Here is a 26,914-nt window from a genome sequence, read left to right on the forward strand (position 1 = left end):
TCACTTTCTACACTACTTCCAGCAGTCTACCAGCAATTTCCAGACTTTTCTACTGTTGATGTCAACCTAAAACACCCTAACAACACAAAAACCCCAACCTTCTATAGATACATACACATCCTTACCCTCCCTCTTGTTTTTTTTAAAATACATTACTGAATTTCCTACACAGACTGAGGTTAAAACTTCCCATTAGGACATCTGTCTCACCAACATACAGTATCTACTTTGGTTTATGAAAAGTACTAACTTTTATGCAGCGAGAAATGTAATATTTTCATGTTGACATATTTAGCCTTCTTTGCTCCCAGTAAGGCAGGAACAGAACTCCACAAACGACAGAGTAGTCTGTTCAGAGTGCAAGAAATTCAGTAACAAATTCAGAGAGCGTGAGGGTCTTCTAGTATCACTGAGAATGAACAATTTACACAGCTAGATCTTTTGAGAATCTCTCTTCTGAGATGAGAAAGGAAATGTATGTACAATTTACAATTCAGACCTCCACACTGTTCCAATGAAGCTTCCATTATGCTTTCTCCTTTTAAAGTATATATCTATGTTGCTACAAAACAAGGGTGACTAATCTGTCCCAGCGTGCTTTTGCGTAGGATATGTACTTTATTATTCAGGGTGCCTAGGGAGAAAGAAAACTCTTTAAAGAATCAAGCCCTTTCATCTGTAGGGAGGTAACAGAGCTTTTCCTGGATAAATTTCAGAAAAGGTTCAACTTGTGTACTCCTTTATTTAACCTGTTTTTCCCTATAGATCCAAATCGTAGTCCTGCTTTCTTTCAAGAAATGGTGTCTGCTTCAGTGTGGCCAAACAAATTTGGAATTTGTGTGAAGGCATTTCCAGAACAGCGTGAGGCAGCAAAGCAGTGGCTCTTCACTGCAGATACAAGAGAGTTGGTGACAAGAAGATGGAGCAATTTCATACTTTCTGCAGAGAATAGAAAACTAGCTTATTTTCCAATCATTACTTAAAGGAGTGCTATCACAGGTAAAAATCACCCCATTTCTACACTTTTACAGTTGTGAAAAGACGTTCAGTAAAATGTACACAAGATACACAGCTTGCAGAGATTTTAACCGTAATTAAAAATACCTCCAAAACCTTTCGACAAGCCACCACAATTAAGGATCTTTTTTAGTTCTGTCGTGCTTCATTCCTGGTTAAATTCCATCCTCAGGGTATTCACATGCGGATCGCATTCATCATATCCTAATTCATAATTACAACAAATTCAGTAAAATGCATTTTCACAGTGATTGATGGTACTTAAACTACCTGCTTAACTGCAATTCAGCGTTTTATTGTCCATTAAACCAAGAAATAGACTAAAACCTCAGTAAAGTTTAACTGTTTAACTGCTGTAAAAAGACAAAGTTAGTATGACTAACTTTCCAATGATATAGGGCAATATTAATTACAGTTCAAAAGCCCTCAAAGCTATATGAAAATGGGATGTTTATGATGAGTAAATTTTAACAATTTTGTTGTAATATAAAAGAAGTCATGTATGTTTTGTCAGAATTCCTGAAGAAATGAATGACCATTTTTCTTTCTGATCCCTTACCAGGGTCCCTCACTGATCACTGCCCAAGATTAAAAAGTCAACTCTGACTTCTCTGGTTCCCTAATTAACGTGGTGGTATGTTTTTGAGGGCTTATACTATTAAGGGTAAAAATGGCTGAAACTAACCAGAAAATAGGAAAATGCATTTTGATCATAATTGAGATTGCATTTTTAAGATTTGTCTGGAAAGTTCTCAATCTTTGAATTAGAGAAACACATCAAAAACCTCCCCCCCATTTCCCTGTCCTAGAAGTGCAAGGGAAGATTTTTTTGGTCCAGCCTGCTTAGTGCAGGGGCAGCACTCTAAGGTAACGGGTGATGGTCAGTTGTCATCCGAGAGCAGCTCTGATGCCAAAAGCCTTGCTCCCTTTTCCAGCTTTACTTTTGACCAGAGACTGTTCTTCCTGTGAACCCTCCTCCTGGTGTACCTGGTCAGCTTACTCCTTGGTTCCAGCCTCTCTGCAGGTCTGGATGGAACACACTGAAAAGAGTCGATCTTCTACATGAAGATCTGCAAATTCTCTCGAAGATCTTGCAGATCCTTCACACTCCTTAGCTGTATCTGACTACACACTGAATACTTTTCCATGTCATTAAGGTTCTTTTGAAGGCCTTTTCTGAAGAAGGTTCTCCAGCTACCCCGAGGAACACGACACCTATCACACCACTGTATATTAATCAGGTTCAACTGCATTTTGCAGAGGCCTCTGCCCTGCTGCACACCAGTCACAGTAATCTGCTTCAGCTATCAAGTCTGTGTGTCATTCACGTGTTCTCCCCAGAACATGCCAAATAAAACGAGCAAGTTGTACATCTCCCAGAACAACCCTTTTGCTGCCATTTGGTGTAAGAATCTTCTTAATCCTCCTGGTCATTCCTATGGACTATATATAAACCACTGTCACTTTCAAGATAAAATTATTCAGTGTCACCAGTAGATTTCTCCCATTTAAAAGAGAAAAGTTTACACAAACTGTACTAGTTCCCCAATTCTTAATCTGGTGTATTACAGGTCCATTTCATAGGAAAAAAAGGGAAGGCATCTCTGTGTTTCAAGACAACACGAATAACAAAAGCCAAATTTACACAAATAACAAAACTGCATACTCCAAACAGAAATAAGTTACTATAGCAACATTTTCTGTAATAATTAACAAAAAGCACTCTACAAATTAATCTACATTATATGCTGTTGGAGACAAATGTCAAAATACCCCAGTAACATACATTACAAGCCAGGCACAGACACCAATACAATTAGTGCTCTGCTTTTAGAAGTCCATAAATAATTCAGTTATTTAAGTTCTCTCTAACTTGGTAGATTCCACTCAGAACTGAAAATTTCCCACACAGATGCCTACTGCTGCAACACAAGAGTTAATACGGTATATTTTCTTTTCTTCCTGAGGAAGAGCATTTGTGCACAATTAGGAGACTTAGGCATAAATAAAAATCGCAATTGTAATTTAGATCTTAATACTTAGATTTCTAGTTTAATGTTCTACAGAGTTGCAGAGCATGTAAGAGTATAACAGGTAAAACTTGCCATTTAGGAATATAAACGTACAGGTATGGGAAAGATACTGACCATATTTAACAGGAAGAGAAACTCATGCCAGATGAACTCAACACATTTATACAGAGTAAGTAGCTAACTTGAATTAGCCTTTAACCCAAAAGTCTTACTACCACAGCAGTGGAGACAAAAATCCATCACTTAGTCAAATTTGTAGCAGCAGATACCAACATTCGAATTCTAAAATGTATGGTCAGTTAAAAACCAGCCACAGCTACAATGTCCATAACCTAACTCAAAAAAAAAAAAAAAGCCCCAACCCAGATAGGCATAATGTAAGTGAAAAGTAGTTACCAAAATGATTACAGTACCAACGTGGGTAGGAAACCTGGTTTCAGGGCCAGGACATCTCATTATGTTTGGCATAGCACAACCAACCAGAAGATGATCTATCACAGAAGAATCTTGCATTCCAGGTTTGAGACAAGAGCGTGCTGAGTACAGATGGACACATGAGGAAATCATGAAACTAACTGGGTAGTGAATCAATACATCAACATCCCATCAGCTATCAGGTCTTCGAAAGCATCATGAAAGGAAAGTTGTAAGGAAGACAAAAATTAGCTCCTCCCAAACAAGAATGGCAGCGTGAAAGAAACAACAAAATGAATATTTAAAAATTGAAGGCGGGTGGTAAGATTGTCATTATGAGTCAGTCCTAGCCATGCATTAACATTTCAACAGCAAGGCATTCAGCGTGATGCTAAACATCAGACTGCCTCTTTTATGTTGTACTCAGTAAAGCATAAAAGCACTCTTAAATAAACCATATCGTGAACCTGCAGCCTTTAATTTCAGGAAAGAAGTGAAAAAAACATGTTGGTACAGCTCTACAAAAACCCTTAGTGCTTCTATACACAGTTAACAGTAGCCATGGCTTTGTAGTTCTTTTTTTCAGCATATAATGGATAAACTCCTTGAAAAAAGGCACTACGATAAGAATAGACTTCATGTTCTGGAAAAAAAAAAAAAAAAAAAAAGGTTGTCTTGCTACTTCCCTGGATGCTGTTAAGCCATCCTACATGCCAAGCAAGTCCTCTAAAATGTTCTTAGCTGTGCCACACACAGCTCAAATGACTAACACTAGGAAAAAAAAAAAACATTTACGGTATATGTGTTCGCTTTACCATTATTTATTTTTCCACTTAACTCAAGCTTCAAAAAATTTTTAGTCACCATTAGCCTCTTGCTTCCTTGTGTTTCAACTTGAAAAGTTTTGGAAAAGCTTTTAAGTCAAAATCTTTGCTACTCATGATCTGCATTTCAAACAAAAGTCTAATAACTCAAAAAAAATTTCCATATATTTTTTCATTTTCTCCTGAATATATTTCCCAACGCTCTTATTAGAAAGTTAGCTTAAAATTTATCTGACATTTTAGATCCTCCTAAGCAGCATCATCCTAATCATATCATCACAACCACCTAACTCTATTAGTTTTTTTAAATAGTAATATCACAGCTTTCAGCCAAAAAGTAAAAAAAAAAAAAATCAACATTCAAATCAGCATAAATGTTGATCAAGTAGTACCAATTACGAGTTCCTTATACAAATACACAAAATACAAATCCCACAGTCTTCTCTCTTTCCCTCTCTCAAAAAACTCTGCAAAACAGAACAGAAACCCTGCACTACGTCACGTTTATACTCTCCACAAACTCACACAAGTTGCATTGTAGCACCACTAGGCAACATCAAAAATGCACTCAGGCTTAAGGGAGAAACCAAACCAATGGACATCCGACAAAACCAAAGAGAGCCTTCATAATATGAAGAATGTAGTAGACACCAGGGATTTTAAAACACTGGCTCATTGTGTAGCGATGTCTTCCCTGAAGAGCGTTACCAGTGAAGGGCTGAACAGCGGGCTTCAAAGGGAAAACGTGATCACGCAGTCCTCTCTCCTCCTCCAAAGCCCTTTCATGTTATGGCAGGCACTGCTGCCTGCTGGTTTCTACACTTCCTATAGACTTCCTAGTCCTAGGAAAATACTATGTGCATATTTTTTCACCATTCAACGAGGTATTAAAAAAAAAAAGTAATGCTGATAAAGCAGCGTTCCTGACTTGTTTTATTGCTCAAGTGTCAATAAAAACAACAATGTCATTTCTGGGATAGTTTTCTACCATGAAGACAGAAGGAGGCACAATTACATGTAGCAGAAGCTTTGGATAGACTACAATTTCAATAAAATTTTACGCTTGCAAAACCACTGAAACGCAAATCATCTGCTCTACCATGAACTGAAAGCTTTCCTCACACCAGCAGTAAGAAAACCTGAAAGTAATAATCAGAGAATCATTTTAAATAACCACGCTGCTTTCAAGCCACATCCCTAAGAAAAAAGCACCCGATTCTTCTCACACCTACTCATGTCACTAAACCCTGTTACCTACCTGAATAATCCTACTTATTATCAAAATTATGGAATTTGTCGATACAGTCTGTTTTTTTTTTAAATGTGCTCAAGTTGATTACAAATGCTTCATGTATCTGAAGCACCTCATCCTCCATGACTGTATCTAAACTGGTTTCATGACACTTCACCCAGCCTGTGGCTGTGTTAATCAGCTGCTGACCCTCCTGCTAAGGCAGAAAGGTTCCGATCACCACCAGAGCAGCAGCACTGGAACAGCATCCAACAGGCTGCCTTTGCTGGTCTGTTCAACAGAGCTCGAGGTGGCAGTAAAACATCTACAGGACTAGATGAAATGACAACCCAGAACAGTAAGGCACTGAATTCTGTCCCGAGAAACCTGGGCAGTCCTTCACACTACAACTGCAGGCACCTTGGGTGTATGCTGGGTAAATTTTATAGCAGCAGAACCCAGCGCACGAGTTCACAGAATCTACAAGTAGAAACCAAGGAAGAAATGGTTCCACCAATGCCTTAATATGTTTTTTTTTCTTGAAATCCATCCTGTATTTTATAACAGATACCCAGAAGTTGAAACCATTCTTAAGAGTTTTGAAATTCATTATGAAATAAAGCTTGTTCCCATTATGGCCATGAAAGAAAGTTTAGTTTCTCCATCACTTCTAGAAAGCAAAACAGCTTTTACATTTACAGAAACTGTACTTCACTGTTTTTAATGGGGTTGTTACATATGCACACAATTAAACTCAAAGAATCTGTTACTCTGAACACATATAAACAGAAGTAATTGTTTTTACCAGATCCCAGTCTATGCTGCGGAAAAACGTATGAGACTTGATATCAGAAAATCCTGTCTGGGGCTGACAGCCAAGCCTTTCTTTGGGATCCTGGGGAAAACACACAAAGTTGTGTTACATTCTTCAATTCAGTTACAGCCCGGGTCTGTCAAAAGCCCACACCCCCGACTCCAGCATTCCCTATGACTACGCAAACTGCTGCTGAGATATCTTATGGCTATTTTTGTTTGGTTTTTTTTTTCTTCATATGAAGTTTGTTTGAAATTTCCTCTTTATACATTTTACAACTTCTTAAAAAACTAAGATTTATTTAGTAATGTATAATTCATATGCTTCTTTTCCCCATTAAAAATGATAATGGTTCTACAGATTTCCATCAGCTTAATTAAATGAGTAATAACTATTACAGAAAAGAGTTTATTAACAAACCTATAGTTATTTTTTCCAACTAGTTGCAGGCTTTTAAATCAAGTCTGTGCTGTGGAATTCCCTCAGTAAATTAGCCACTAAGAAGGTTTTGGTTTGGTTTTTTTTAACAGACAGGATACCAAGGTTTTACAGATTTTCTTAATAGTAAGCAGATTAACTTCTTAACTGTATTGCTTTCTACAGCAAGCTCTGACTTCCAGATCTTAGATGCTAAAAATAAGAGAATGTTATTTACCTTGTTTAAAAATCCTTTTAACACATGGGAAGCCTTGACAGAAAGAAACCTTGGAATCCGGATTGGCTTCTCAAGAATAACTGTTACAGGTTTAAAAACAGGTTTAAGAACAGCAATATTGGTTTTTGTTTTATGACACTGACCATGATTTCAATAAAACACTGTATTATTTCAATCTGTTACCACTTGGAAAATGGGAACATACAGTGTAATTATTTAAACTAATGCAAACAGAAGGAGCTACAATATTTCAAGGCACCATTATAATGACATTTCAAAGATTTCTTAAAAGTACTGTTAGCTTCATTATCTTTTTGTATTGTTTATAGTACAGACGGGGAATGAAACTTTTTCAGTGTTCTCAGCATATGGAAAAGTTGGATTTTTAAACAATAATTGATTTAATATTAGTCTCGCCAAGACAACCACAGCAAATCCTGTTACATAACTGCAGTAACTAGTTTAAAGAATGATTCTGCATATTCGGGAGTGGGCAGCCTCACAATTCCCCAAACTGTTAAGAGTTTCTGTTGTACTAAATATGGCAAGTATCACTACTACTGTCTAGAAAAATTCATACATCACTACTCCTGAAGGGTAAAACTATTAAAAAAAAGTTTATTAATTTCATCAGAAGTTTAAAAAAAAAGTTATCTGGAGCAAGACTACAGGTTGATATGTTTTAGTCAAGAAATATCCTCCTATCCCCTCATGTAGCACTGGTTTTAAAAATGCATTCTTGGCCTGTAGATTTCCTTTTAACAAAGACACCACTGCATACAATTTCTGTCTGTTATTTCTGAACTGCGGACCTATAAAAGAAAAAAAAATTTCACTGTCTGAGGGCAGCTTCATAATTCCTGACTGTTTTATCTGACTTCACCAAAATAACCCCCTGGGATGAAGAACTGGAAATACCTGGTCCCTTTATTTTCAGTAGATCTACAGGCAGCTATAGAATAACAATGGAAAAGGAAAACCTAAAACTGTCCTACTGGAACTGCTAATTTCCATTATTTTTCCCCCTAAAGAACAAAAAGAAAACCAATAATCAAAATGACTATACCTTGGAAGAGGTAATCTTCAGTGTTCATGTCTGGATTGTCAGTAATAATATCAAACGGAGACCTTCCTGCCATCATCTCAAACATCAACACACCGAGAGCCCACCAGTCCACGCTGAACCCTGTAGGTGTTTGCAGAGCAAATTTTCAGCCAAGACTCCTTGAATTTAGGTGCTGTCTCTCATATAAATGAATATTAACGCCCTTGGTTCTACAAGGTACTGAAATTCTCTACTTTCCCTGAAGCTGCAGACATCATGATTTACACAATCACTGCATGAAACTTGAGTTTTCTGAATTGGGATCACCACCGTAACCTTTACAGGAGTTTGCAGGTGTCTGCCAGACAGCAATGCTTCAATGAAATACGGGCTATTTAAGCTGAAATTTTTCAGCTTTTATTTTAAAATTCAAGTTGAACATTTTGTTATCTTCTAACTAAATGACAGATTCAACCTATTGATCAAATCAGTTCACAACTACCCACACTGGTGAAAAACAAACACTCTCATACTTCTGACTTCTGTATGAGTAGTAACTCTTTCAGCATTCTATAACCTTGTCTGCAGGACAGTAGCAGCCGTGCTGTCAAGGTCTTCAAAAAGTGGACTTAGTTTTGGTATGCTATCATTCAATACTTATTTTTCAGGCTAAGTGTGATTTAAAAGAAGCTAAAATAAGTGGTTGCAAAAGAAAACCAAAAATAACCTTATTTCAGAAAAAAAAATACAATATGCATTCAATTTTCTCAACATATAACAGAAAAACATGGAAAACTAAAATAATTGTATTTGAACCGACCTACAACTAGAACTTTGTTTTGTGTTTTATTGTAACTACAAACTGTTTAGACACAACTTACCATATTCTTCTCCTCTGAGGATCTCTGGTGCAATATAATTTGGTGTCCCACAGAAAGTGCTTGTAGTGTCACCAGGGCCCAAACCTTCCTACATGCATAAATCATTTCATAAATTAAAAGCTGACCTCCTTTTCCAGGAATTTCCCTTAATTATACTTACAAAGTCAAGTTACTTTGAGAGTCTAAAGACCTTCCTTACAAAAAAGGCAATGCTAGAGCAAAATAAATACTTGTAGTGCTCAAAGCTGGCATATGACTTTACAGCTTATCTTCAGCAAGTTAATTGTCTGAAACCAAGACACAACACATTTGTAACAACGTTTAGCTTACTATTTACAGATACATTTAAAAAAAGTTTCAGATCAAAATCAATTTGGGAGTCCATTTCAAATAGATGTTGGGAAAAATCCTTTCTATTTTTAGGAAAAGAATCCAACTTTTACATAACTGCTGCATTCCAAGTGAGGCCCCACAGCCTGGGCATTTTGACAGTGGAGAAATACTCTAGTACAGCGTTCTTAGAAATTGGTGAAATATCTGTTCTATGGAGGGAATAAGACAAGCTTTCCTCATTACATCACCATAACATGCCTTAACCACGTTCTCAAATAAGCTCAGTAAAAATTAGCATTATCTACTCAATTCTTGGGCTTTTAAGAAGCAACACAGTGCCAGCTGCAATTACGGCTTCAGGAACTTAATTCTCACCAAGAATTAGACAGAACTCTAATTTCACATACTAGTCAGGAACAGTGGGGCAATAACAAGGAGACCTGAGGTCAAATCATCAGCTCTAAGGGGAGAGCAGAGTTCTTGTCAGATTACAACCACTCCCTCACGCGTGGCATTCCAACTTTACCCACTAAAGTTTTAAATTTAGTATTTTCTATACTCGTATTTTCTGTTGATGTTTTCTTGCTTTCCCCTGCTCACATGAAGTACATGCTACACTTCGCCAGTGCTTTGAAAGCAACGCTCTCCAAACTGCCCCTCAGTGCCAAAGTTCCCAGCCTAAGAACTGAGATAGCAGAGAACCCCTGGGGGTCAATAACAGGCAACTCATGTTCACAGGAGCACACTTACGAAGAGATGGAAAAAACACTTCTAAAAACATACTTGTCTTATAGACAAACCTTCTAACTTGGGTCACACAGGAAACTTAAATAGATAAGAAAAACCAGCTTGGTCAACAGGCTAAACTTTTGTTCCCCAAAATGAGCCACATAACTTGAAATGCAAAAAAAAAAAAAAAGACAAATGTGGTTCTATTCTTCCGTCATTTTTCAGCATAAAGTTGCTATTCTACAACCAAATTCTGGGCTCAGTAACACTAGCATTAACATAGCGATGTGTTTGACTTAAAAGCATAACCAGAGCGGTAAACTACTGAGTAACAAAGTGACAAAAGGAAGTTAAGAAAAATCCTACCTTGCACATGCCATAATCTGTTAATTTGATATGACCCTCTGCATCTAAAAGAACATTGTCTAGTTTTAAATCTCTGTAGATTATGCCTCTTTCATGTAGGAAGTTTAGAGCAATACAAATTTCAGCAGCATAAAACCTGAATTTAAGAAGGAGAAAAGTCCTTTTAGCATTAAGATTGTACAAAACTCGGTGCAATTAAAAAAATCTGTTCTTAAAACATCACTAGATTTACTCATAAGGACACTGATCTTGTACAGTGCAAAAACATTCCTTAAATTAAACATGGGGAAGTATTTTTTCATTCTACTCATTAAAATATTTATGATTTAGCCAATTTTTTTCTGAAAATTCCAAGCGTGACACAGAACATCTGTATTTTGAGCTTATTAAGAATTAAAATGAGACTTTGTGTAAAGCCATACAAAACAGATTTTTCATATTCTCCTATCAACACTCTTAATTCAACATAAGGACAAAATAAGTTGGTTACATCTTCTATCAACAGATCAAAGAAGCATTACTTAAATATGATGCAATAAACAGAAGTAAACAGGAATAACTAACTACTGATCAAACGCTTGCTTTCTTTAAAAAAATACATATCCTTCAAAAAAAAAAATAAAAAAAATTAAACGTTTCTTCCCAGGGCAGTACATCCTAAACTTCCCAATCAACCTTTCATTCTTTCTTTGCTATTCAGATTCTTTTATGGAATAAAGTCCAGAAAGCATTTCACACAACATTAAACAGCCACAACACAAGAAAAAGCACTATGATGGTGTTAGTGACGTACCTGGCATGTTCTTCGGGAAGTTTCCTTTGTCGTTGCATATGAAACATAAGATCTCCCCCATTTACATACTCTATGACAAGAAACAATCTGAAAGTATATAATACAATTAATAGATTCCAAGGAAACTCTCAAGAAAACCTATTCTTATCCTTTTCGCTTCTACACTTCAATTAGACTTTTAAATTTCTTATAGTTACATAAACTGTTTAAGAGAAAAAAAAGAGTACTTATTTGATTCATATAATGCAGGATCATATTTATTTAAATAACAGACTAAACGTAAAGGAGAGGCAGCTGCATAAACAGGCTACTATTCGGCATGAAATCAGCAGAACTATTTAAACAGTACAGAAGACAACAGCGTTTGCCTGATATAATGAGGTACTCACTCAGCGATAGATGTGGAAAAAACCCAGACCCTAAGCATGTAACAATATAGAGCCTTCTTTAAAAATTGCTTAGAAATAGCAGCAAAATCATGGAAGTATGCTAGAAGATGACATGTGGCAAAAATGAAAGTTTATCCAAAAAAGGTTAAATTGTCATTCATTTGAAAAAGACGTAACAACAAACACGGTTACATGACTCCCTCTTATTCAAAGATGTTGATCCTTTTGACTTTTATGGAACAAAATTCCACAGTATGTGATTTTCTCAGGGAGTGCACTGCTTTGAATAGCAACTTCTGATTGACTGAAAAAAAAAAATAAGCCTGCCTGAAACAATGCTGATTACTTAAAGGTTTTAAGGTTTAAAAAGATACTTTAAAAGATGCATCAATTTAAAATCAAGCCTTTCTTACTAATTCTGACACATATTTACCCCGATGTAATAATTATTAAACTGTTACTCTGCTTGACTAAATATTGTTCTTTTTTTAATAGCGAAGCTGCAGCATCAAATCTGAAGAGCTTTGTAGATGAAATATAGTTTATATACAACTAAGCCAACAAGGTTTCTACGTGGGCAAAATTTGAAAATTCTCATTTGTATTTTTGATACAGTTTTGCCAATAGAAGGTCACCATTTAAAAACATTACTTCATCATAATAATTAATGAGTATCTGGCAATAATCAAGGTACTGTAGGATCTGCAATATTAATACTGAACTGTGAAGCTTGCTGTTTGTGCCATTTCAGTTCCTGTAAAGCTCAAACTGACCTACTGCAAGCAAGATGACATAAGACTCAATAAGAGGAATGTAACCCAAATTTACTTTAAAAAAAGGTTTTATCTGAATAGCATGACACAATCATTGTTTTCCCAATTAACGTTACACGATCTAGCATCTTATTAATATACACATACAAAATTACTTCTGTTAAACCTTATGATCATCACTGAACTCTTCCTGAAACTCTGTTAAGAAACATACTGTCATTACTAGAAGAAAGAAAAAAAAAAAAAAGAGGTCTGTTTTATTTGTATAGACTGAGACTAAAGAATTTGAGGACCGGGAGACTCAATTCATGTATGTCCATTATTTATTAGAGATGAAAACTAAACTGGGTGAGCTAACAGAACAGATAATGCAATCCCACCCTCCCTTGACTTTGCCAAGACCTTTATCTGAAGAAAAACACGAATTAAAAGAACATGTAAAAGACCCACTTGTGTCACTCTCGACACAGCATATTCACTAAATGGAAGATCTGGGCACAGAAAGGCTGCAGTGCCAAGGCTTATTATTTCCTCCGTAGAGCAAGTTTTTGAAACAGTCTTCTCAAAATAAGCAAGAGAAAAGTCAGTAGAAGAAAGAAATACAGATGGAATCAGCCATATAAAAAGATTTGTACTACGGTCTGCAGGAAAGGTTCCATCCTTGGGAAAACATGATCCAGGCAATGCTGCCAAGGACAGAAACATGCTGAGCCAGAGTTTCTTCCGAGGGTTGCAGCTGTCCCCGGAGGCAGTATTTCCTTATACACCTAAGTTTCCAGGAGTTGAAAGCTCCCTTCCATATATACACACACTGGAAAACATGCCGTTTGGAAAACACATGCCCCAGTCTCTCAGACCATTCTAACTGGTAGCAATTAAAGATGATTTCCACCGCCCCCCTCTTTGAGAAGGATTTTTCACTTGAAACACTTCAAGTGTTAAGGTAAACCAGGAAAAATTATTGCTTGCAAGCCTTCCAGCGGCTTCCCCACAAGAATATAAACACTAAACTAAATTAAATAAACAATAAACAAAATACTCGTGGCAGTTATCTATTTTGTTACAGCATTCCTGATATTTTTTGCTTCCAACTTCCCTCCCCTACTTAAGAAGCTTCCAACGTTTTACCACCACTCAGAACCTGCAATTTAACGTTCCTGGTGTCAAGTCACGTTCAAGCACCTAAGTGTGTGAATGCTGGTAGTCCTTGCCGGTCTTAGAAGGATTTACTCAAACCTTCTCTTTCAGACCGTTGCCATCTTTACAAGACACTTATCTGGCAATTCTGGGCAAGCCCAAGGCACATATTTTATTATAATAATAAAAGCATCACTAGTATCCGTAACAATGTAAACACCTACATTTAGCACTGGTTAGCATCTTTAAGTACACATTTTGTCTTAAAAATTTAGTTTAAATTATTATAAATAGTAATAAAATAAATTTAGGAGAAAGAACATGTTCTTTTGCAACTTCCCCCCCACTTGGTACACTTTTACACAGACTCTTCTCATACTACAACTTGTTTTCTTTGGGCCAGTTAACACAATCTGATGTTGAGACATTTATTCACTCGAAATCAGTTCCGTGCTCATCTTTGTTCCTGTCATGAGGTCATTAGTGTGATTTTGTAACACGACAGCTGTAACCAAACTGCCAATTCATGACATCATGGCTATATCCATGGCAAACGGCTGAAGTTACAAACAAAAAAACTATAGTTTCACTGCAAGGAGAAGCTAGGCTGGAAAAACAGGACTCCTAAAGATACAACAGGAACAGAGAAAGCTTGGACTACAGTGTAATATTTTTTTTTTCCCTACTTCTGCTCCTCTGCTATGCCAGTGTAACTACTGAAGTGGCATGCAAAGGATCTTTCTATTACTGACTTAGACCTTGTTCCTGTTTCCAATATTTACAAGAAACCTCATTCTCAACACTTCACCCTCCCCAACCACTTGGATTTTTATATTAGATCTTCAATACTACTTAGTATTTGGTGAGAAGGTGTTTGTGAACATTCGTTTAACTTAAAGGGCCTTTCACAACAGTTTGTTAGTTGTCTAAAGATTTTTTTTTTTTTTTTTTCCCCTGTCTGAAAGCCAAAGTTCTTTTGGTCAGATTAGTCAGTCACCTTTGGAGATTGTTCTTTCTCCCTGCTCCAAAATAGTCCATGTACCTTCAGAAGGCTCTTCCCACAACTTCTTTACCTCCTTAGCATTTTCCTAGCAGGGAAAACATAGCTATTTCCTATGCCTGTAACCATTAAGGGCTTGAAAGTCTGGGGGCTGAAGAAACAGTACAGTGCATGGCTTCACATGTTAAAGATTGGTAATACACACTGTCATGACCAGGTGATTATTCTTAAGGAAAAATGACTAGATAATCCATGAAAACTTCTTAAAACTGTTGGCACTCTACACTGCATGCCGTTTGAGTAAGCCCAATAGAACGATTTATCTTCTGATTATGATATATATGGCACCAGGCATGGAAATGTAACAGTAAACAGGTGCCTGGGAGAATGAAAACCCCCCAACAACCCACAAATCCGCCCCATCCAAATTCCCCAGTGACACAGATAAACATGGGCATGGAAGTTGTTCTTGATTTTCTTCATATTCTAATTGCAAAATAAGCAGCAAATAATCCACTTAGGATTGTGCACACAAGGACAAAAAAAAAAAAATAAAAAATATATATTTCAAAGTAGCTAAGAGTTTATTAAGCACTTTTTCAAATTAAAAAAAAAAATCACATACTTCATCAATATGTGCTACGGGCTCATAGGCCTCATGGGTAAAAAATACTTTATACACATGTAGGTTTTTAAGTTATTATTAAAAACTTTGATGACTGAGCAGCCCAACTCTTAGGCTGTTTTGAAGAACAGAGAACTACAGTTTGGCCCTCTGAGAAACAATTTGGCCCTCCTCAGCAGAATCTGGTATTATAAAGTGTCTCTTAGAAAGCTCTGGTTTACCCCACAACCATCCTCCTATTCCTGAAGCCCCACGGCCTGGGCTCAGGAAGACAGTGTACGGTTCCTCCTCATTCTCCTTCATCTTCTCGCTCAGACCTGGCCCTGGAAATCCCTGCCTTTTACTCCAGCCACACTGGCTAAGCTGCCCTGCTTAGAACTGGCTTTGCTGTAGTAGCAAATCCCCGACAACGCTAATGCTTCCTTCCAAAAATTACTGACTGTGTGATGGCAGTGGTTATGTTTGCTTTATGAGAAGCAGTTAGTACAAATGATCAAGATTTTCAAAACAAAATAATTTCAGATCTTTCTTACCGACTTGTTGTTTGAAAGCATGAATGTAAACCAACTAGGAATGGGTTACTGGATGCCTGTTCAAACACATGTTTCTCTGTCTGTACCCAATCAATATCCTGAAATAGAGTAATTGAACAATCAGAACTCCTGCTGGATAACCACTGTGGGTATTCCCAGAAAAGAAATTGTGAACATCTACGCTCCCTTACATATACCATCATTGTTACATATGCTCTTCAGAAAGACAAACCCCCCTAAAATCTGAAGGAAGTTATAAAACATTAATTCAATTATATATTCAGAAGTTTCTTAACCATTTCAAAAGGTCTACACAAAATTTAAGCCATTTAAAAAAATATACATCTGCAATATTTGATACACTGCTCATAACGCTTCGTAGAAATAAATTCAATTATCTTAGATAAATGATCCTAAGGCTGCTGAAGCAACTCATACCAGTAACAAGCAATGCAAATCTCCCGTTTTTAAAAGGTTCAACTAAACCAAACTTAATTTTCTCATCTGAAACTCAAAATTAATTCAATGAAACTACCGCGACCAGATTAGTTTGTCCAACTAAAGCCATTCTTAAAAAATATCACAGACTACCTTTAATACTTCAGTGAGAAGTCCTGAATACCCAGTGCAATACCATATAATAACAACATATCAAAATTTGAATGACACTAGCATAACACTGCAAAATTCAATCTGTAATAACAAAGCATTTAATAATTTTTCATATAACCATACAAAATTTAAACCTTACAGACAACTGGTTTTAGCAGTAGTAGTTCACTCTTCAGGCAATACACTGATCATGTTCTACCCTGCAAACACCCAGTACCCTGCCAATAAACTAGGAAGATAGTTTTCTAAAAATTCTTCACTTCCAACAGATACTGTCAGCTTTCTGACCAATCTGGAGACAGCAGGTCCTGAGAAACCAGGCCTTCCTGTCAAGGATAGTTAGTGAAACTAGAGCTTCAAAGGAAGTCAAGAAATGTCACTATAAAATTAAATAAATCCATTGAGGTTTTATGTTCAGATACTCCCGAAGACATAACATCTTGGAAGGGTAAACCTGGGTCCAAAACATGAGACAAAAATTCAGTTTTGAATAGGATAAACATGTCCACTTCTATTTGTTTTCACTGAATGAGCTTCTCTTTGAGAGTCTTTAAACTAACCCCTTCATCATGGCACTTGTGTACTAGTAGACTGGCATTACACTAGTGCACTACTGTTAGCAACATTAAGCTTACAAAAATTTTATAGGAAAAGTCCAAGTATTTAATTTGCTTCAATCTCATTCAGAAAAGGATCTTTGCTTCTCTCCAATATCAACCATTACCTGGAAGGCACTAGCTTATTTAAACATACTGATACTTGCTGTGTAATTAATTTTCTTCATGAAACACTTAGTAGGTGAAATTTCCATTACTTGCAGTATCTCATGCATTCACAGAATCCAGTGAATTTCCTATCAATTCCCAGAATTTCATTATACAGCCTATCTTACAGGCAAGAAAAAAACAATTAGCTCTATCTTTTATGTAATTATCTATGAGAGCCACTACTGGAGAAAGACTTTCTCATCTACCCCTGATTCTCAGAAACAACTGTGTCACTCATTAAGTAATCTTTTTTTTTTTTAGTTTCTATCTTCTTGGAAAAATACATGTTAAAAAACACAGTAAATAAACCACACGAGAGTCTAATATTTGGCCATAAAAAGAACCATCAAATAAATGAGCAAGCCAAGCTGTTCAGAAGAACTTGACAACTTTGCTCTCCTTAACCCCAGCCTCTGGAATGATGACAAAGATGGCAGCCAGAGAAACTGATTGAAACTACCACACAAATAGAACTTAAAACAATGTTGGGCTTTTTTTACCCCCCCAACATCCTACTTTCAGGAAATCCAGTCTTCCTAACAGCATAAAATGAATAGAACATCAGCCTTCTGTTTGAAAAATCCACTTTCTATTTTAAGAACAGCTGTAGAAGAAGATATTCCCTATGAGGTGAGACTGATTGTCCATCTCTATTTTTTTTGTGTGTTTAGGATTCCACCCATAAGGATGACACAGCATTACTTTATTCCTCAAACACCCAATGGTGCCATATTTATGAGCCCCACCATCACCACCAGTGTTCCAGCACTGGTTATGGCTCTGCCAGGTACTCGGCTGGGGTGTCAGGGTGTCAGGGCTGTGCTCTGACCACGCGTGTTCCAGCTACCCCGGCCCCCTTCCACTGCTCGACACAGCAGGTTCAAGGCTCATGGCACTGTAGGTGGTTCAAACCTGCCTTCCTTGCTTGCTGGGATTGATTCATCATATTTATGGAAAAAAAAAAAAGAATAAAAATTAAAAAAAAAAATCGAATAGATATAAAATCTATACTTTTCAAGAAGCGTGAATATTACAGGAAGAAGACAAAGGGTTTGGTTTGTGGTTTGGGTTTTTTTTTCCTCTCTCCCTGCCCATCCCAGACTTGTGCATTTGAGATCCTGTATCAAAAATATTTCAACGGGATTTTGAAAATAATCAAGAAAAGCTGCACTGATTTCTATGGCAGATAATTTTTTTTTTACAAGTCAGTTAAACCACAGTGACCTCAAATGGTAGTAGCATAATTTTTTTTTTTTAAACCCATGGAAAAAACCACTCCAGAGTACTGTGTCACTGGCACATAAGCTCTATAATAGCAACTCTAGGAACACAGTTTCAACTCCTATTCTGAAATACAGATAATACTTTGCAGCTACATTCACTAGCCTTGGGAAACATCTTTGTTTTCTTTCAAAATTAAGTGCCCGAATTGCACCCTATTTAACTTGGCACTTACAGATTAGCACATCCAGGCTGGAATATTTTCCACATGCATTCTCCTAAACCTATTAATAAGTATTAACCGGCATTAAGATAAGGGACATATCTCTCAGCTTTCATCTTGGTGCTTCATGCAAACAGTTGCTGACAAATGAGTTCAAAAGTCAGTAAAACTCTGATTACAGAAACACTGTCTAACGTTTTTTGTTAAAGCACACTAAGTTTTTACAAAATGTAACAGAATACAGTTAACACAGACTTTTACCTCATCATCATGGACCAATTCTTTTTTCACAACTTTCATAGCATAAATTTGATCATTCTTTTTTAACCGAACTAAAAGAACTTTGGCATAACTTCCACGTCCGATAACTCTGATTAAATCAAAGTCCTGTAATCCAAGCCCCTGAGAAATCTTAATTCCATCCATTCCATCAATGACTGGTTTGATATCCTGTATAAAAAGAAACAGATGCTAGAAACAGAAGACATTTTCACAACAAGTAACTATTAAAGCAAAGAGGTCTTTAAGCGCTGGACAGAATTTGCTGAGTTTGCTTGCCATTGTTACTGGCACACAGATCTGAATGGCTGACTAAAACATATTTGTTTAGAAATGTTTGCTTGGTGTTGGTTTCGCTCATGCTAAACGTTCCTGTGTTTTTCAAGGCAGTAGTATGATGAATCATTTAAATATTCCCTACCGGAAAGCAGAAGGCAATGCCTTAAGAAATGAGGTTTTATTCAAATTCTTCAACCACAGGCCTTGTAAAATTACCCTTCGCACTAAGAGCATCTTTCATTCTAACAGATACTGTAATACAAATTAATAAAGGCTATCTAAAAAGATGATGGATAACAAAACAATAATTTGCTAATGAAAATACCTGTCTTGGTTTCAGTTTAGGCAACAGCTGTCTATATTAAGGTCACTACAGTTTTAATGAAAAAGATTTCTAATAGGTGCCTGGGACGATACAGAAGTAAATGCCAATTCCTCAAACGTGCAAATTTGCAGGAAATATTCCACTACGAAGAATGTTACTTTAAAATCCGTTATTTAAAAAGATAAATATTATCTTGAGTGTCTGCTGGAGTTAGACGTGAACACGTGAGACTGAAGATCAAGCAGCTCAACTAGACAAACGCAGCAACATTTGACATTTCATGTTTTACCAATATATACAGTGCTTTGACATACTTCTGTGGCCTATTTTTATCTGACCTCATACTACTGTACTTGTAGACAGATCAGCATTCTGCTGAACTATGGAAAGTATTTATATAAAGAATCTTGATCTAGGATTGACTGCTATTAGAAGAGATTGCTCTGAGCTTAAAGATTCTCGTCAACAAAGCTCCCAGAATGCCACTTCCTCTCTGTAGGATATCTTAAGTTGTCTTAGTAAAGCTCAAAAGCAAAGTGGGAAAAACCAGAGCAGCGTAATTCAGGACAGTTTGAGTAAACAGCACATCAAAATTTAAATACAAACAGTATCTACCTGAGCACTAATCATAGCGGAAGTCACCGATTTTAGATAGGAATTAAAATTCCCTGACGTGTTTTTAAGTTTATACCATTTTGTCTCTGAATTTGAGATAAAAATCTCAAGACACATGACTGGAAATAAGACAGTCACTTACCCAAGAGCAGCAACTACTCAAGTGTGAAATAATGGCAGTGACAAGTATTGTAGTGGATGTAGAGGAAAAAACGTGCAGGCTTGTTAAAAGTGGGATATCAAACTAAGTGCCAGGGCTCTGCAGAGTGCATCCTATTTATTTTAAATATGCCAGAAGCAGTTTTAAAAGAAATGTCATGAAGCCCTTTAGGATTAAAGCGTATTGAGATTTTTCAAACTGCTTTAAGGGAATAACATTCTTGGCATGCAGAGATTGTGTCAGACCGCCTACAAAAGAGCTGAAAAACAGAGTTTTAAGTGTATGTTATTCTACTTGTATTTCCAAAGGAGCTGTAGGAGCTATCTATGAATTATTAGTTGGTATTTATATGAAACATCTCAGAGAGCTGGATAGTTAATGTATTATCAGACTGAACCAACTTTCATAGGGACAGGCTGTAGAGGTGGCCTGAGGGTGACAAAGGGTGTACATCCATTAGAGAGAGCAGACAAGACAATGTCAAAGCCACCATTTATTGCAAGAAGCAATAAAGTCAAACCTTCTGCTAAATCACTGTTGTTCCAACATGAGGGGAGAAAAAAAAAGTCTCTCCGATCATGATTGGGATAAGAGCTGTATACAGAAGAAATGGGAAAAATCCAACAAAAAAAGCTTAAAAAAAATAATCATTTTTCACAAAGCAAACCCAGACTTTTTCTTTAAAAGGTAGCAGAAAAAATAGTTCAAATAACTAGCTGTTTTATAAAAATCTGTATGATTAAGAGTGTATAAATGTGAATCACAAAAATATTTTTGAAACATACCTCAGAGTCATCTTTAATGTTGTCATGTTTCCTGTTTGAAGGAATGTAGGGAACTGGAAAAGAAATTAAACAAATAGTGAGGTTAAGGTCTTTATCAGAAATAATGAAAAAAATTAATAAATGGAAAGATGATTTAATGGCTTAGGGTCAGCAGATTGTTTTACATACTATGGGACAGTTGATCAAATTTTTTCACTTTATTCTTGCAATCCTGACAGCAGGTCCTAAGGCTACCAACTCAGAGTCAGAGAGAAATTCATCAATGAACCTCTGAGCTCGCAACAGTACCCGACAAAGGCCAGAGTGATTCTGGAGAATGAGTGTGATAAATGGGCCCTTAAAATAAAACAGGTTAAACGATCAAAAATATTAACCTAGGAAAAGAGCACTCCAAACTGCACAGAATTAAGGAATACTTAAAGTCTGAGGATGCACTTACATTAGCGTCATATTTGGATCTGAAGTGCAGGGTTTTTTTGTTTTAAAAAGTAAATCTATTGTTGCCAATTGCTCCATGCTTAACTTCATATTCTGGAATGGTTTCAGAGCATATGAATTCAGGATGAAACTGAACCAAATTATATGCTCCAGAAGTACATTTATTGTAATTGAGTCCCTAACGAGCTAATCCAAAGTAAACTTAAAAAAAAAACCCAACCAGGTGGAATGGAAACTGAGCCTCCAAATGGGGAAACACACGAATTCCAGCTGACTAAGAAAGTACTCACTTCCATCAGTTTCTTCTGAAGGGAGGTCAACTTCATCATTTTTATCATCTAACTGAGGCTCCTGGGAAGGCATGACCGAATCCTTGCAAAATACATAAGTTATATAGGAAAGAAACATTGATTTATGTAGGCCCTTCCAAGTGAGCATGCCTCGTCGTATAACTACAACCCAAGAACCTTCCATTGGTATCTTCCAGTATTAAAACTGCGTTTTGTAGAAAGTACTTCCAAATAATAACATTTTGTAATGCATTATAAAAAACAGCCCAAAGGTGTAAACGCTATGTCAACCATTCTCTGCAACTACAACAGGTTTAGCTGTCTTCTAAAAGATTAATATATTTTACTGCAAAGTTCAAACTTTAATTCCGTTTCAGACTTCTGAGTCTGTTTCACATGGAACAGCAACAAAGTAAACACCTCAGCATGATGTTACACAGTCGATTTACTTCTTCCCTGTTTAAAAAACATGAATTGTCACTCATTATGCAAGGGTATTGCATAAATTGGTAAAGATTACAACGCTAAATAGTTTTATAGTACATTTGGACACTGGTCTCATTCACAACTCAATGAGACATGTAAGGACTGTGCCAGTAGGTACAGCAACATGCATAAATAACGTAGTGATGTCAAGGCAAGTCACATGCAAGGTCAACAAAGAAAAATACTGGTTTAAGTTTTGAGTTAGAAAAAACCATGATGCAACACCAGTGAGGCACTGGTTATAGTCTGTGATGGGTATGGGGAAGGGCTAAAATTCAGGGATACGGATTAACATTTAAAGCCTAGGAAAGACACCAGCATTGCCACTGGGATGTAGGAGGGAAGTGGAGAGGATGAGAACAGCACTGGAGAAACTGGGGTGGCAAGAACGTGGAAGCAACAAGCCTTCTTGCGAGCAGTGCAAAAACCGCACAAGTGCCTTCGTGCTTAAAACATTCCCATAGGCTAAAAGGAACAAAGGCTAAGGTTGTCAGTGACAATCTGTAAAATACAATGTGCCTACTGCAAAACTCAAACTCAAGCTTGCTCAGACTTAAATCATATCACAAGTTTTCTTTTCTTTGTCTCTGTTGCTCACAACCCAAAGGCTTGTCCTCCACAGACAAACCAAATACCACCGAGTGTTATAAACCTGCAACCACACCCAGAATTATTTAATTAATGTGCAGAGCTACAAACCTGGACACGGGACACAATAAAACATCTTTGCTCTATACAGAAGACAAACTTACCATATGCCTTTTGCAGGTCAGTGGAACATATATATGACAACGTTTATGGACCAACAATTTGCAGTTGATACACTTGTAGCCTTGCCTTCCGAGACCCCATATCCTTTCACTGCACTGGCCACAATACGCTCTCTAGAAGCCAAAATGCATATTATCAATTCAATTATCAATTCCTTTCTGTAGGTGAGTAGTTACCTAGCAGCAAGAAGCCACCCGAGCCAACTCCTAATAGATGTTCAATAATAGTTCTTTTAGAATATCCAGGCTTTCCCTAATAACCTAAGGTTACACTTCAGACTTGGAATGCAGCTAAATGCAGTCCTTTTTTAATGAATGTTAAGAAAACAAGTGTCTCAAGCATATGGAACACATTACAGCCTAACTTTAGCAAATCATTCTTAGAGAATAAACGTATTTCGAATTTCAGGTTCTGACAGAGGTTACCCAAACAAAACTGACGGGAATTTGTACTACATGATTATGCATGAAAAGCACCCAAACTGATTGCTTGGGAGAACACAGACACAAAACCTTACAAAAGACAAGTATGAAGAATGTTCCATAACCACATCTAGATACTTTAACAGTGGTGGAACATCAGTGGAAACTGCATAATTAAAACTCATTTATCAAGTCTGATGTAAAACCTCTGTATGTTGCACTATTTAGTATAAAAAAAAAAAAAGACCTTTTTCACATTTCACACATGCAACAAAATGGCATCTGAATAAATTAAATCAAAATGAGAACAAATTAAGAAGCCAGACATTCTACTGCTGACTTTAACAGGGCAGGTCTTCAAATAATTTTTCCAGGGTACGTGTGCTGTGGTCATTTTATCCACTTTACCCAAAGTGCCAAATAGCAATGTAAGATTCTTACACGCCAAGAAGTCACCTATAGTCTCAGTTATCCCTCCCCACAGTGCACAAGTTGCCAACAGAAGACTTACTCATTATTCCCTATCTGCAAATTTTCTCCAGTAATTACAGTAACAGGCTGAGACACTGCCTGTCATTCTGCAAGCTGCACATGAAGCCCTGCACTCATCCCCCATTTCAGGCTTAGACAGAACCCTGCAACTGTCCCAAAGCCACAAAACAGTGAAAGTCTGTTCCTCCCAGCAAACTCTAAGTTAGACTGCGGTTATTCAGATCCTCAGACTAATGAATCACACACGCTGTCCTGCCCAGAAGCGTTAAGCTACTACAAATCCTTACTAGTAGTATTAGGGAGGGGAAAAAAAAAAAGAAAAAAAAAAAAGATTAACGAATGAATCATTTAAAAAATGTATTTTCTGTATGGCCCTTCTCATATTTTGATAGTTGTAGAAAACAAAAAACTTAACCACATCCAATTCATCTATACAACCAGTCCTCCTAGATCAGGAGAAACCCAAAATGTGCTGCCCAGGAAAAAAAAAAAAAAATACCCAAACTGTAGTGCCTCATAAGACAGGAAGCCTTGGACAGCTATAGCTACTTCTTTCAAAATTCCTGGTCCATCTGACTTCCTTCAGTATTCTTGTATAGGTTTGGCAGCAGTAATATTAAGACTAAATAAAATGTTTTAGGCCCTAGAAATTACATTGAAGAAAATAATCTTATTTACTTCAGTCAGATGCAGGGAAGCAATGCAAAAAAAACCCCAAGAAAACAGGGAAAAGGATGTAGGAGCAGCTCCCAAATTCCTTCAGTAATACAGGTATCCCTCTCATACCTCTCCAAAACACATACAAATACAGCTGTAACAAAGAGTTAACCTTTACGTTATGTTCAACAAGATTAAAGTTCAGATTCTCGTGTGTGTTCATTTACCTGAAATATCTGAAAGTTTTAAAAGGTTATTTTGGAAAAAGAATTGATTCATAATGCAGTACTCCACTCTTAAAAACTGAGTCAGCAATAAAATCTGGTGTCTCATTCAGTAATACATATGTGACTATAATTTATTAATAATTTATACTTTTCAATGTTACATTTTACAGTTCATGTCAAGTTTATTACTAATTCAGTAGGATATGGTTTGTATTCTGGCTTTATGTGATTTCATTTGTATATGGACAGTTATAACAAAGTAGTCTTGTTTAGAGTTGTTGACAAACGGGCATGCTAAGGAGGTTTCCAAGTCTTTATGTGTATATTCACTATTTGCCTAAATTCAACTAAAATATCTATAACATTACGGATTATTAATGCAGCAGGTATGCATTCACAATGTTTCAAAGATATGTTTTAACCACCCAGCAAAATAAGTACAAAAACCTGTATGCTTCATGTCATAAATTTTAAAAATTGAATTGGCACACCACATTAACAAATGCATGTTATAATTCAGATAAATTACTTAGATTTTTTTCACATATCTAATGATAAGATACTGAGTTTTAAGGGACTTTTCCTTCTTTTAATGCAGTTCTAGGATGGGGAGCATTAGGGGAAAAAAATGCTAATTTCATTTTAAAGAGACAGTGTTACTTCTGAATCAAAAGGTTAACTCACTTCACTGTACCCCGTTTTGTACAGAATTCCAGAAGTGTACATGACATTTGCATATATGCTGCAATACTGAGACATAATGGGATAAGTGAAGGAGGTGTCTCAGCCTTAAAGCTACATTCACTTGCTTATGTGGATTAAGTCAGATTCTTAGTGCAGCTGTATTTTAGCTCAGTAAACCCGATTTTTTTTTGATTAATTAGATTGTGTAATACCTCAGATTCAAAACAGTTAAAGCTAACATCAAGAGCTCTAATCTTTAAGAACGGCAACAAGTACTGAAGGTAAAAGACCATGCCAACAAGTAATCAAAATCACACAGCAGAGATGAGAAGACTGTTTTAAGTATGCATAGTCACAAAACCATTTATTTTTTTTTTTAGAGACACTAAAAATAAATAATTTCCACCAATCACAAATTAACCCCATCCCAGATTCAAAAACCTTAAAGTTTTTCTGATTGTTCTGACCTGAATAACAGTGCATAGACTGAGAAGTCACATGAATAAGCATCTTGCTTCTCCTTTCTTTTCAACACTCAAATACAGAAAAAGCACAGACTGAGAAAACAATTACCACAGAACACTCCCAAACCCCAACATTTCATGCAATAGTACTCACTCTGTTAAAACGTTTGGCTTGAAACAAATGCCCATTCACTCGGTACAGCTTCCTCCATCTTCTGGCTCCACGTCGGTAGATTGATTCTAAGAAAGAAATTAAAAAGGTGTAAAGCAGCAGCATGGTAACACAGCAATACCAGACACACTGTGTTAAGCAAGTTGTGCCTTAAAACAATCTTGCTTTTCTCAATATCAACCCACAGCTAAAAATCTCTGCTGATTTTTTTTTTTTTTTTTTAAAGGCAGCCGTAAATGACAGCTTCTGCAGGATGTGCTTTCACCACTGCCTCTCCCTTTTCTCTATCCCTGTCTCTTTTTCCTCACATGATCATAATCTTGTTACAGTTTCTTGGCTGCTTGCTGTTCAAGCTCAGGTGAGAGGGACAGATAACTGTTAAAGAAACAGCTTCCTCTTGTAAAATCATCCTGATCTCACCATGTCACCTTTGTATGTGAACACAACGGATGTTTGGTGCTAATAACACTGTAGTATTTCTGCTAAAGATGTTACAAGTGTTGAGAGGTACATTATTTGACCTCATTTTTATCTTGCCGTTAAACACTACCAAAATATTTCTTTTGTTACGGAAACAGTTCAGGTGCAGGTCTGCAATTATTTTTAGTATATTCTAAACACCACAACAAGAAATCATTTAATTGGTTTCAACCAGACTTCCCAAGAGGCCACACATGACAGTACCTAGCACTCCAAATGACTGTTGTTGTCTTTTTTTCCCCAACACATTTACGTGCAATTTTTGTGTGACTGATTAATTAGAGAATTGGATATTTAATACTAAATGTTGAAAAATGTGTTGTGTAACACCGGTCTTATTTAGAGCAGCCCAGAGCTCTAAGAGTGACACATTCCCAGCATCATGAGCTTTCCACAGTGAGCAGGTACTGGGTGGAGTGGGGAGTCCAGGGGAAAAAGCAGCGAGGGGTGAGTTAAGAAAAAAAAAAATCAGC

At 36.7% G+C, this 26,914-nt stretch overlaps 1 protein-coding gene across 1 annotated transcript in view; it reads right to left on the reverse strand.

The window, feature by feature from the left end:
- PRKCZ (protein kinase C zeta) overlaps positions 1 to 26,914 on the reverse strand; it is a 66,607-nt gene that overhangs the window by 7,829 nt on the left and 31,864 nt on the right. The window contains exons 6-17 of the mRNA XM_074924605.1: positions 25,944 to 26,029; positions 22,825 to 22,956; positions 21,587 to 21,668; positions 20,859 to 20,911; positions 18,677 to 18,865; positions 15,593 to 15,690; positions 11,136 to 11,222; positions 10,343 to 10,478; positions 8,915 to 9,002; positions 8,055 to 8,174; positions 6,989 to 7,068; positions 6,325 to 6,414 (exon numbers count right to left, since the gene is read on the reverse strand). Of these exons, the coding sequence (XP_074780706.1) occupies positions 6,325 to 6,414; positions 6,989 to 7,068; positions 8,055 to 8,174; positions 8,915 to 9,002; positions 10,343 to 10,478; positions 11,136 to 11,222; positions 15,593 to 15,690; positions 18,677 to 18,865; positions 20,859 to 20,911; positions 21,587 to 21,668; positions 22,825 to 22,956; positions 25,944 to 26,029 (1,241 nt within the window). The remainder of the gene's footprint in view (positions 1 to 6,324; positions 6,415 to 6,988; positions 7,069 to 8,054; positions 8,175 to 8,914; positions 9,003 to 10,342; positions 10,479 to 11,135; positions 11,223 to 15,592; positions 15,691 to 18,676; positions 18,866 to 20,858; positions 20,912 to 21,586; positions 21,669 to 22,824; positions 22,957 to 25,943; positions 26,030 to 26,914) is intronic.

The sequence above is a fragment of the Athene noctua genome, chromosome 22 (assembly GCF_965140245.1).
Source record: "Athene noctua chromosome 22, bAthNoc1.hap1.1, whole genome shotgun sequence".
Taxonomy (NCBI): Eukaryota; Metazoa; Chordata; class Aves; order Strigiformes; family Strigidae; genus Athene; species Athene noctua.